The following is a 12,480-nucleotide window of genomic DNA, read 5'->3' on the forward strand; positions in this document are numbered from 1 at the left end:
TGGCAGAATTCATCTGCATGCAGTGCTCTCTCCAAGCATTTCCATGAAATTCCTCAGCCTATAAAACGCTACTTTTATGTTATTTATATAATCTCTAATGGTATAGTGAATATAGAACATTAAAGTAAGCACAAATTCGTTCCCAGGCTAAAATGGACATCTCCATTCTTCCTATATCTCTGGACATACACAGGCTCCCGTTAGTCTCCCATTCGCTACGCTCATACAGTCCCAGATTACACACATCTACAGCAACCTGATTTCCGAGGAAACTTTGATCTAAAGTGAGTCGAAATCGGAGATCTGGAAACTAAAAGGGGAGCGGAGTCATGGCATTAAAATTTCCACGAAACGCTTTGGCGATTATATGGACACCTTTAGGCCTCTATTAGAGCAAAGGTGTGAGATTAGGGACTATGAAACTGCGGGATCTGAGGACATCCAAGTCTACTCCGAGACCCCGCTGAGCAACACACCCAGAGCTGCTACACACACTCTGTACCTCGTCTTCCATTGTAACTAGAAAACTACGTAAGGATACTCTCCAAAGAGACCGTCTGTAGAGCAGAAGTCCGAGGTAGCGACGTCACCCGTCGTCGGGTGTGCAAATGGGCGATAATGTCGGCCAAAATTAATAAAAATTGGATGGTCGAACTCGCAGCTGGAAATTCTAGGTTAGGTCCAGAGATAAGTGAGCAGCTTTATCAGAAAATCAAGGAATTACCAATCTCCGACTGTTTAAACTGCGTTCTACGGGGAGATTTGCTAAAGAAATGGAAGCGGACGCAACCCTTGGTCTCCAGAAGGAGAAACGAAGACCAGAATGAAAAAGAATCGCAGAATGGAGAACCTAAAAGGGCAACGTCCCTAAAACCATCTGGAAAACTCTACAGTTCTCAGTCAAAGGGAAAATCGCACGAGCGTTTCTTTTGGGTCTCGTATGTATGCGATACTTGGTTCCTACGATGGCAGTCGAGGAGGAAGCGTAGCAGTGAGAGCGTATTCCCTCTCTGTAAGCTGGAAGTGATCGCGAGAAGTGACGAAGTCACGTATTACGATAGCAAATTTACGTTGGATAGGAAGCAAACGTTCCTCATTTCTGGCAGTGTTACATTGCAACTGGCTGCTTCCACGGAGCATGAAGCTTTAATGTGGATTGCTGGTATTTTTTACATTGCAAAACATGCCGGAAATGAATACGCCAAGAATTGGCTAACTAACTACGAAAATATCGCTCCATACTTTAGCTCAAATGATGAGAGAATTCCAGATTTTAAGTCGTCTAAGCTAAAGTCAGAACTGGAGAAGACCCGAAATGTAGTACAAGTTGGTCGGTCGAAACAGAATAGAAACAAGGGTACTGATGTAGCTCAAGAGGAAAATTTTCAATGGCCAAGCACAATATATGGGATGGTTTGTATGTTTCAAGTTATGGAAGTTATTAGTAAACCAGAGATCGTAGAACCAATACGCTCTGCCATAACAAAATTGCTTGATTATAGAGAAATGTCATCCTCAAAGTTGATAGAATTACTCTCTACTGGAAAGAGACATTTTAATTCTAAAAAGGTTTTAATGAAGGAGTGTGAAAAACATCTGGAGACTTTAAATGTAGCATGCATGTATTTTAAAAATGATTTAATCGTATTGGATCCATGGCTGACTGAAGAGGAGTGTATGGCCATGTTTTTTAATGTAGTTCGGCAACATGCTCTAAAAATCATCTTGTCCGCGGAGACTAGTGATGAAGTTCTTCCACAGGAGTACGAAAAGTTTTTGACAAATGTCCAGGCTGCAAGCAAAACGGAGGTGACCTGGAACGTACTAGAGGCTCACAAAAGTAAGTTACCCTTTACACGGGTCATGAAAGAAAACGAAAGGGTACGTGTACATTGCTTCCGGAAAGTTGTTAAACCAAGAGTACCTGTAAGAGTACTAACACTTTTGGGATTTCATTGGGCATTGGCCCAGAAATTTAACAGTATATGCATGCCAATGGACGCTGTGGAAATCAGAAATATGCTAAAATATCCCCTGGGAATGTTCTGGATTGCAAGTAGCCACAACACATATTTGATTGGGGACCAACTTGGTGGTTCTGCAACTGCAGGTGCTCTAGCAGATGCCCTGTTACGTGGCTGCAGATGTATAGAACTGGATTGTCAAGATGGATCAAACGGTGAACCGATACTCTGCCACTCTTGGAAAAATTGCCAACTCACGGGCTCAGTAACTCTTAGAGATGCTCTTATAGCATGCAGAGAGGCGGCTTTTGTCTCATCAAGACTCCCAGTCATTCTCTCGTTTGAAATGCACTGTTCTGATTCTGGTAAGGATAAAGTGGTTGGATTGATTAAGGATATCCTGGGAAAACACCTCTTGGTTTTGTCGGAAGAGGATCCTGTAGATTTGGTAACAACGCTACCTTTAGGCTCTTTGCTCGATAAAATTCTCATAAAGGGTAAATTTAAGTCATCGGAGGATAGGGTCATTGGTCTAGGCGAAACCAAGTGGCAGTCTATTTTAACTATTCGTGGATATCCCATTGAGGAAGTTTCAATGGACAAGTGTAAGAGCAATAACATATATGCCATTAGTGAAAACAAGTTTCTAAAGATGACAAAAGATGCGGAATTATTAAAACAACTATCGACCAAAAGTCTAGTGAGGGTATATCCTGCAGCTACTAGGCTTGCTAGTACGAACTTTTGTCCTCTAAAGGTTTGGTCTTTGGGTGTGCAATTCGCTGCGCTAAATTACCAGTCTTGCGATCGTTCTATGTTATTGAACCTAGCACGGTTCCATCAAAGTTTTGGATACGTGTTAAAACCACCGGAACTCAGAGAAATGAACGAAAATGAGAATCTTGACTTCTTTCATTTAGCTCCTATAAAACTCCGCGTACATGTTTTGTCCGCTTCACAGCTCCCATCAATCGCAAGTTTTGATCAAAAGAATTTTGCAAATTCAGTCTCGAATACACTCTTATCCATAAAACAAGGTGGAAAACCCGTGGATATCGACAACTTTTGGGACCCAAAGACAAAGGCATTTGGAATGCGCCATAATGAGGATCCAAACAAGGGTCTAACTAGATCTGAAAAGAGAGAAATAAAAGCGGCAAAAAGCGTGGGATTAATGGTGCAAGGAGATGATCAAGAGGATAATTTAGATGATATCTTGGCATCTTCTGCAAAGGTTACAAGAGAATATTCGGACAAGTTGTGCCCATTTGTTGAGGTATGTGTCTCTGGAGAGAATGAAAAGGTGTTCAAGACGGAAGCTGTAAACTTTAATGGTTTTAATCCTGTCTGGTCTGATTTGACTCCACCATTTGAATTTACAGTAAACGATCCTAATCAGGCCATTGTAACATTTTGTGTAAAGCATTTTGACAATCTCTCTACAGAACTCATTGGACAAGCTGCGTTCCCGGTTAATCGAATAAGGCCGGGACTCCGGTGGGTCAACTTGATGGATTCTAGACTTTTAGAAATTGAGTGCTGTGGACTACTTGTACATGTCGATATGGAGTATATTACGTAGTGGTTAGCATGTGAAATGTAAATAAGGCATCCAGAAAACAAAACAAGATGAATGAATGGTCATTTAGGGTGTTTTCAGAATGAAATGTAAACGCATTGTTATAGTGGTCAGAAAGGGCTTAAATTGCAGAAAACTACTCACTTTTTCAATACACGTCCTAGAGCCGTTCCTGGTACAAGGAAATCTTGAGTTTTATAAAGACCATAAAACTGTAAACATTATCGTAGCCCAAGGGGATTAATCATCCACACCGTGGATGTACTGTAACAATTAATGCAGTTTAGTTTGCCATTTGGCATCATACATAAATTTTTAGAATTTACGGGCTGCATGCATGTCGCGTTTGTAGGACTTTTCTTGTAATCTAAATCTTTGACTTATCTGCCTTAAATCTTCATCATGAAATCCTTTTTAATCATCTATCATTCTGCGTAATCACGAATGTTATACTTGCCTTGTCTACAAGGAACTTTATATTTTGTATAAAAATACGACACCTCTGCAAAGCACCTGGACAAAATAGGAATATCCACAAAAATCATAGCTTACATGCAAACTAGATTTCTCACCTGCAATTGTGAGCTCATTATAGGTCTAGAATAGAGTCAGAATAAGACCAAAGAGGCAAATAAATGGGAGATGGGTCGACATACGGTAACCACTTATAGGACGAGGTTCTGGAACTGTTAAAAAGAGAAAGTTAAGCTTACCGTAGGTACTAGTACCAAACTTGTGAAAGAGAGGATGGGAATAACATAGAACCTACGTTGTAAATTTATGGAGGTTAATGAGATAAAGGTCTTAAAGTAGACATGCAAAGGGAAATGTTTGGGTTTGGTAAAGAAAGGTCAAGTAGGAGTGTGGTACTAGGGGATTCCTAGCGTCTCTTATTGTTTAAAAGCGTTGGATATGCAAAATCCTAGAGTACTATCACTGGGAACCTCTTGAAAGACCCATTTAAAGGCTAACCTGGCAGAAGAAGCCGTTAGGACGAATATTAGTGAGTATTTATCTGGCAGTAATCTGTGAATGCCCATTAGTTGCCTGTTTAAAGTCCATAAAAGATCTTATGAGGTTGTCTTAAAGTACCCTGGCACACCAATATTCTGGCCTTTTGTCCTCTCAAATATGGTCCGCTGGGATCTCTTGCTTTTGTTCTAATAGTCAAGACATTTAGGCAGCTCGGTAGAGGAAATTATGACTCAGGAAGAAGAGAATAGAAGGAGTTATTCCAGTACCCCATGGACTGTCTATTCTTCCTCCTCTTCATTCTTCCATTCATCTCTTTCTCGTTTACTTGGTAAGAGGCTACATCTTCATCAAACATCTCATGGTGTGTCCTAGTGGATGAGCGTTTAAGGGAAGATGAATGTCTTTTCCATTCTCCTGGTAACCTGTCTACTGGGACTTTGCCATTGCAGTAGGTCCAAATTTCCCGCTGCTGAGCCCTTTGTAGAGGTTCTAGACGACTATCCCGAAATGGAGACAAGGAGAAGTGGATCAAGCGGCAAGAGACTTGTCTGGGATATGGCCCATGGAATAGTCTATGAAGAGTATACGCAATCCTTGGCTCGCAGACATGATTATGAAAATGTAGAATATATATCAGCGGAAGCTTCGAAGATGAACACTCACTCTGGAAATACTACTATTCCCGTTACTCTCGATCTTTCAAAACCTGATGAAGAACTCTGCAGAGCCATTAAAACAGATATTGATGGCATTCCTGCAGTAGTATACCTCCCAAAGTCTAACCAAATTAATAAGATTGTGAATGGAAAGAAGGATGTATGGATAGCATCTAAGATAAAGGCTGGCAGACGCACGGTCTTTAAAGTGCATGAAGAGAAATGTTTCTACTGCGTGGCATTCCTTAAGGGAAACAAACCATGTATGGTGGCTATTGGTGCAGAGTTACTTCAAAGTAAATTCTTGCAATACTCCACTTACAAGGACAATAAATGGTCAAGATCAGCAACGGTAGATGAAAAGGAAATTGATGCCTTGAAAGTAAAGACTAATACACTCACCAAGTTTACTTTGGATCTATCTTCTCTCAAGGAATATGACGAAAAATACCAACTTGTAAAATGTGGAAAGGATGGTGTTAATCGTTTGGTTACTCCACAACCTGGCAATCTTATAGAAAGAATCGTAGATGGAAATTTGGAAGTATGGACTGCCAGTGATAATCAAGTTTGCTATCTCTGTGAATATTATCCCAAGGATGACTCTGGAGAGATAAAGTTACATGTCAGGAAGAACGAAGACTCATTTTCGTTCACTCTCTTTGATAAGGTCGATGGCAGCTGGAAGAAAAGGTAAATTTAAAATTCAAGTGAATCCAATGGTAAAAATTGGGAACTTGTGCAGTAGCTCTTCATTGATAATCTCTATGGATATAATGCAGTTCCATAATTCGGTATCTTGTTTACGCTCCAATGAGAGTGTGCACGTTTAATTACTAATTAACCCACCCCGTACGTACCGGTCTGTTATATGTGCGTGATTAGTTCCTACACCCTTGTAGACACTACAGTTTCCTGTAGGTTTGGGGAATAATCAGAACAGGCCTTTATAAATAAGATTTTTCGATTGTATTTCGACCTGACCTTGATTTCTTGACTGTTTGAGTTTATCCTCTTACTGAGGATTCCAGCAAATCTCCCAAAGAGATTTACTGGTTCTTCAACGATTACTATAAGCGCCATAGTTTTATTACCGCCTTGCTTTTTAAAAGTTATGTTTATCCCCCGTCTACACTGGGTAGTTTTACAAGTCGCCACCTGTTTATATAAGAAGAAGTTTTTTCGATTAAATTCAGGTCCACATTGCAATTCGTCCAGGGTTAACGCTAACCTTACGTCAGCTAGATTATAATAAAGTCTTCTAGTGCCAAGTATGTCATTGTTGAACTCTTTGTCGTCAGTTTGGAATGATGCACAGTAGGTTGTACCAGCTTGTTTAACGATTGGTTTGGGTCTTATTCTTCCACTATCATCATGTTTTTGTTGCTTTTTAAGAGGCAATATGTTTCCCTGTTTACTCTCTGTATGATCGCAAGCTCGTACCCATTTAAAGAAGAAATTTTGATTTGATTCAGGTAGGCATTGCCCTTCAACGAGGGATAACGTAGACCTGTTGTCAGCTACATCACTTGTTGATATTAATGTTGGATTTGTGACACTTTTTATCGTTTCAGCTCGTGAAGTTGAGATTTCACTCGCTGCAGTTTGCATTCCGACGTTGTCGTCCCCTATTGTTTTATTCAGGTGTGATGACTTCCTCTGGAGGTTCCCTCGGCTTAACAACGAGCCTAAAGGAGACCTTTCCTCGGAAATCATTGTTTACGTTGCCGAATTTTGGATTTTGATGGTTACTCCCCGACCCTCTGGTCGTTTACGTGTCCTGAGTCCTTCTTTGGAGTCAGAATACAATATTCCTTTTAGATTTAACCATTTATCGATGCCTGTGCCGTTTAACTTTTTGGAATAACCGTGAAAATGGCCATTGCCGTTATCTCTATCGGAATGGACTTCCAATGCTTATTCATCGTAGTTAAAGAGCCTAAGATGGTGTATTTTAGAGAATATATCTCTAAAATAAGAAATATCTAACAATCGATATTTTTCACCAAAAGATTTCGACTCCCGTTTAATTAATGATAGTCTCCTTTACACTCAGGCATAATTACGAATGTTACTACTAGATCCTACGAATCTTTCAAACGTAGATTCATCAGTTATTCAATTAAATCATGGCTATTCCACCTGTTTGACTACGTTCACCATATACCTCTATAATAAAACGAGTAATACTGTATACAAAGAGTTAAAGTTATCGACTCTAAAAGGTCATATAGATGCTATCATTCCAGTATGCCAATAACAGAGTAGTCTAGAGAGGAGTATCTAATGGGAGAGATGAGGGTGTTCACCCTGTAGTACATTACAGACGAGCAATTAGTCGTGCAAGTAGAGCAGGTCCTTTCCACATAGCGAGGCCTACGGCTGTTCCGCTAAGTCCAGTTCCGAAAGTACTCCATAATATAATAGGAAGGTTTGATGGAAAGTGGATGGCATATAAAGCGTCTAGTTTCTTCTTTAGAGGACCTCCAGTACATTGATTTCTTCGTTCCGTGTCAAATAATTGCCATTCATTTGCTTTTTCTCTCTTCTCATAGTAGGTATAGTCTGCTACATCTTGCAACTTCAGCTCTAAGAGGAGTGGCTTGGAGACTTTAGAATCTAAATCGGAGTAGAATACAGATACTTCGGTTAGAGGGTCCTTAGAGAAAGCGGTAGTACTACCCTGTACAGTCTGAGATTTATTTCCATGAGTTATACCCTTAATTATAAAGGTTTTTCCAATAATTTTATGGCTAATCTGTGAGTATCCATTTGCACTAGCAGCACCTGTCCTGTCGATCTTAACAGTTTGATCATCAGAAATATAACTACTTCCAGGTACCTGTTCGATCTTAATGGTAACTTCTGGAGATGATGCCCCTATAAGGAGTTTCTTAATCTTCGCCTGATCCGAAGGACTAGTAGGTTTACCGAGATCCTTCTCAGATACTTCCTTCCAAGTATTAGCTACTTTTGTTTTTTTGTACCACTTGTGCTCATTAGACAATTGATAGTTAATGAGCAGCGGCTTAGAGCTTCCATCATTAGGATACCAAAAGACATTTACCTCAGTTACATTACTTATGGAGGAAAGACCTGTTTGAAGTTTGTTGCCACTACTCCCAATAAAGGAGGAGACAGAAAATTGTCCGCTTCCCTGAAGATAATGTCCGCGTTTAGTGTATTTGTGATTACCCTCTTGAGTATCTACCTCAATATTCTTCCCACAGCTAGGAGAACTACATGAGTATTGTCCATTAGTTTGGGAAATATCTATGACATGAGTAGCATTCTCTTTGTCCAGTGCAGTTTTCAGTTCACCAGACTTTATACTATTATCATGAACCCACTTTTCACCACCATCTAGTTTGTAGAAGTCATTTCCGGCGCCAAGCTGAAGAATTAGAGGCTTGGAATGCTGAGTATCCTTACTGGAATAATATATATAAGCCTCATTATAAGGAGTACTAAGCACAAATTTTTGGAATGGTCTATGTTTTCCTTCATGTTTTGTGCATAAAATGTTCATGGACCCGCTGCTGAGACGGTGAATGTATTTTCTGTAATCTGTATGTACATTTGTTGGTCCTGAAACTTGTATCTTAACAGTTGGGTTTACCTCTGAGTTAGGTTTTCCGTCAACTCCATACTGAGAACCATTGTTGGTTTGGCTGAGATTTAGAACAACTACCCTTTTAAAACATTCCTCATTAATAATCTTTTGAAAGCCACTATAAACATTGTCGCCTATACCATCTTTTGTCCATTGATTTGTGTTTATACCCGTTTGGGCGTAGTATTCATGATAATAGTCACTATTCCAAGACCACCATGTTTTTGTTACCCTAATGAGTAAGGGACAAAAATTAGCATCATCATAACTCCAGTAGTAAACTGCAAGATCTGTGTGACAAGAGTTGATATATTTAAACCCATATTGTTTAGTTCCATTGTGATAAATGCCACCTAGGTATAGAGATTTTCCAGGGAATTTATGGATGTAGGTTTTGAATTCTCGTATTTGAGTATTTTCCTTTTTAGGAGTTACCGTGTGGCCACAAGCATTATATCCATATTTATTTAAAACGTCTATATTCGCGTAGCTCCATATACTACCGCGAACACAATCCGACATACTACATTTTTACCAATCTTCCATCCTTCAGTTATTCCTCAGATTCTCCGTCCTCCATTATTCATCATTAACTCTATACTATCCAACAATCTTCCATAGTAGTAATCCATTTATGTCTCAACTGGTGTGAGCAGAATGGTCAGTATGGATGAATGCCAAATGACCAGTGTACAAGGATGAATAATGAGAAGTTCGAGTACAACAATCCATGTATGACATACACCTATGATAGTCTAATTGGGACAGAATATTTTCGAGCAAGAATGTAAAGACAAGAATTAATGAAGCCATGTAGACACAGCCTACGAATCCGATGTGTGCAAGAGGTCTATAACATGATGCATGCAGCACTTTTAGTAGTCCTAGGAACGATCATCCATTGAGATAGCACCCCTCAAAGTCCATTCTTTAGTGGCGTAACCGGAAATACTCGCCAAACTCCCATTTAACCTTCACAAATGCTTGAAACGTATAAATGCCAACCACCAGACAACTCTGGCCATTAGGAACGCTAGAAACGTATTGAAGACCAGTAGCGAGTAGTAGCACTTTTCAAAATGCGTCTCTGCGTTCCAGAAAAAGTTGTAAATGCAAACTGAGCAGTGGCACTCCACGCGGTTCATGTTCTCCAGATAAAGCACGAGCTTCCTGGGCAGGTGCTCCCCGACGATTTTCGTGACATGCCCAGCTCCAGACTTGTTGCTGTACTTTTCCAGGTGCTCCAGACAGTCGTTGCAGGACGCCTTGTAGCAGTGGAAGCTCATGTAACCCACAAAGCCCATGACGGCCAGCGAGATTGCGACTAGCACTAGACCAGCCCTTTTCCTCTGGGAAGCGTCAGAGGCACTGTCTGACCATCCAAAGGCACTTTTGCCAAAGTAACGTTCAGGGAGTAGCTTCCTCAGCCTTTCGTCGTCGCATTCGTGCTCCTTGTCCCTCTCTGGCGGTTTTGGGATTACGATGCCCTGCGATTTGTACCCATACCTCCGATAAAGCGCATCCTGCCAAGTCTCACCCATTTGGCTTCAATAATTTACAAGCGAAGAAAAGGTGATGACCGAAGCAAGACAAGAAAATTGCGATAGATTGGCCAAGGTGAGAATTACAGCCTCTAAGAAACAAATAATGCGATAAATATAAACATTAAAATGTATAGAAAGTTAAAATGGTCCGTTATTGGGAGTAAAAATCACAACATCAGCCCACCCCAAACTCTTGAGTATCTTTTGCCTATAAATCGCAAGTGTGTACGCCAAATTTCGGTATTCTTACCTGGTCTGATTGTAAAAGTTGAACCTGCGCTCGTGGCTTCCGTCTGGGCGGATTGTGATGACGAATGGGTTCTGGTCACGGCGGTAGAAAAAGAGAGCGATTTTTTGGCCTTCCTTGGCACCTTCAGATTTCCGCTCTACACATCCCAACGGATCATAAGACGAAGATTCCACAGGTGCATTAGAATGGCTGTCAGCAGGTGCAGAATAGGGGCTAGAGCGGAGCTCTTGTGGAGAAGGTCCGGTGTCTAGCGCTTCTTCCAGAGCTCCTGCTTGACCTTCTACCGGAATTACGACACCAAAAGTTCCACTAGCGTGTCTTCCACCGCCAGAGAATCCTCCAAGTTCCTCTACTGGTATAGAAATGTCGACAGTGTATGGAAATTCCCTGACAAAAGTCTGGGCTCCTTGTATTCCCCTAGCAACGCCCTTGATGATTTCCACGTCCTCAGACTCTCTGTGCCATGAAACGTCCTTGTAGTCTTGCGTAATCTTGAGAAATTCCCTCCAGTGCTTACCCAGCATTTCCCCCGGATTTCCCCTTGCATTGAACTTTATCATTGTTGATATAATCTATATTGGCCCGTGAGACATATCGATAAACTTACCGAGAGAAGATGTTCATTGTTTTTCGGCTTTAGTTGGTTAAATCTCTGGACAACTTTGCTGAGAACCAGAGAGTTGTAGGGGAATCCAATGGCTATCATGTCCCAAATTAGACATGAGCACTGGTTACCATCTAGCGACTGTATACTCTCATCAATTATTCGTTCTAGTGTGCCAAAGAGAGCCTCAGACTCTACCTTTCCTAGTATACCAAAAAGAGCTGTAATCTTGCAAATGTTGACATCCTCAGCCCCTTGTAGTATCCGGGCAGAAAGTTGTTCAATTTGTGCAGTTTTGACTTGAATCGTTACCAGACCTTCTAATAACTCCATCAAATTCTCTATATCCACGCTAGATCTTTCATCCAGGCTCTCTAAAATGGTAAACAAAAATTTGTACCATCTCTTTAGCCCATCTTCATCTCTGGCCAGGCTGCTGGCGAAATTATGCGATAGTTTAACAACTGGGACAAGCTCTTCTGCTGTACATTCGGGGATATCCTTTGCCTTGAAGACAATGCAACGAAAGATTCTGTCGTCCACAATACCAACCTTTACTCCGGACCTAATAAGTTATGGGTGGATTACGTATAGCATAAAGAAAATAGAGATACCTTGCGATAGAAATGAGGTGTTTCAAGTGCAGCCAATTTGGTATACATTCCGCCAGAGTAACAACCTGATTGTAAAGTCCATACTGTGGAACATTTACGAGACTCAGAGCATCAAAAATTCTGCAAACCAAATTTTGGTTCTCAAAGTAGACAATTCTCTTTTGTAAATATTCAGCCATTCTATTGTACAATTTGTTTTTTGCAATACCAATGCTACCGCATGAAATCATGGCTTCAGCAACCATTTCCATGGGAATGCTAAATGCTAGCATAGAAGGAATGTTGCGTGTGAGACGCTTAAATGTTATGGAATCACCTTGCTTAAGCGAAGCCAGTACCTGTAAGTTTGTGTGTTATTAGTTTAAAGTGTAATATGAATGGAGTGGATAATTTGTGCAGGAGATAAAAGGGGTTTGTGCTTATAATAGAGATCCCTAAAGAGTGAAAAATCCGTCATATTATCCGCAAAGCTTTAATGTTAGAGAATGTCAGAGGATATCTGTCCCAAGTATAGATGCATTTCTAAGTTCAAACAGCAGAGGTAAATAATGTACATAGTGTGGAATTGTTCCGGACGGTGGTGAAGATAAACCAAATAAAACTTGTAAATTACAAAATACTCCATAAATAACTCATAGGATTCCAAAATCTTCAAGAATAGAGACAACTAACATAAAACAA

General features: G+C 40.5%; 6 protein-coding genes across 6 annotated transcripts; 2 read left to right on the forward strand and 4 right to left on the reverse strand.

Annotated features, from left to right (window-relative positions):
- Nucleotides 1-618: 618 nt before the first annotated feature.
- BEWA_038560 (phosphatidylinositol-specific phospholipase C, putative) lies at nt 619-3,546 on the forward strand (the record flags this gene model as incomplete). Its single annotated transcript, XM_004833213.1, has 1 exon — nt 619-3,546. One exon carries the CDS (start codon nt 619-621, stop codon nt 3,544-3,546), a length of 2,928 nt encoding a protein of 975 aa, XP_004833270.1.
- A 1,268-nt stretch (nt 3,547-4,814) lies between these two features.
- BEWA_038570 (signal peptide containing protein) lies at nt 4,815-5,871 on the forward strand (the record flags this gene model as incomplete). Its single annotated transcript, XM_004833214.1, has 1 exon — nt 4,815-5,871. The coding sequence occupies exon 1, from the start codon at nt 4,912-4,914 to the stop codon at nt 5,869-5,871; it is 960 nt and encodes a 319-aa protein (XP_004833271.1). The 5' UTR covers nt 4,815-4,911.
- Nucleotides 5,872-6,292: 421 nt separating this feature from the next.
- Nucleotides 6,293-6,785, reverse strand: BEWA_038580 (hypothetical protein; the record flags this gene model as incomplete). Its single annotated transcript, XM_004833215.1, has 2 exons — nt 6,293-6,332; nt 6,406-6,785. The coding sequence occupies 2 exons, from the start codon at nt 6,783-6,785 to the stop codon at nt 6,293-6,295; spliced, it is 420 nt and encodes a 139-aa protein (XP_004833272.1).
- Nucleotides 6,786-7,494: 709 nt separating this feature from the next.
- On the reverse strand, nt 7,495-9,309 carry BEWA_038590 (hypothetical protein; the record flags this gene model as incomplete). Its single annotated transcript, XM_004833216.1, has 1 exon — nt 7,495-9,309. One exon carries the CDS (start codon nt 9,307-9,309, stop codon nt 7,495-7,497), a length of 1,815 nt encoding a protein of 604 aa, XP_004833273.1.
- Nucleotides 9,310-9,761: 452 nt separating this feature from the next.
- On the reverse strand, nt 9,762-10,328 carry BEWA_038600 (uncharacterized protein; the record flags this gene model as incomplete). The annotated part of the gene is made up of 1 exon (XM_004833217.1): nt 9,762-10,328. One exon carries the CDS (start codon nt 10,326-10,328, stop codon nt 9,762-9,764), a length of 567 nt encoding a protein of 188 aa, XP_004833274.1.
- Nucleotides 10,329-10,577: 249 nt separating this feature from the next.
- On the reverse strand, nt 10,578-12,050 carry BEWA_038610 (hypothetical protein; the record flags this gene model as incomplete). The annotated part of the gene is made up of 3 exons (XM_004833218.1): nt 10,578-11,153; nt 11,189-11,750; nt 11,800-12,050. The coding sequence occupies 3 exons, from the start codon at nt 12,048-12,050 to the stop codon at nt 10,578-10,580; spliced, it is 1,389 nt and encodes a 462-aa protein (XP_004833275.1).
- Nucleotides 12,051-12,480: the final 430 nt, after the last annotated feature.

The sequence above is a fragment of the Theileria equi genome, assembly GCF_000342415.1.
Source record: "Theileria equi strain WA chromosome 2 map unlocalized gcontig_1105316255037, whole genome shotgun sequence".
Classification (NCBI taxonomy): domain Eukaryota; phylum Apicomplexa; class Aconoidasida; order Piroplasmida; family Theileriidae; genus Theileria; species Theileria equi.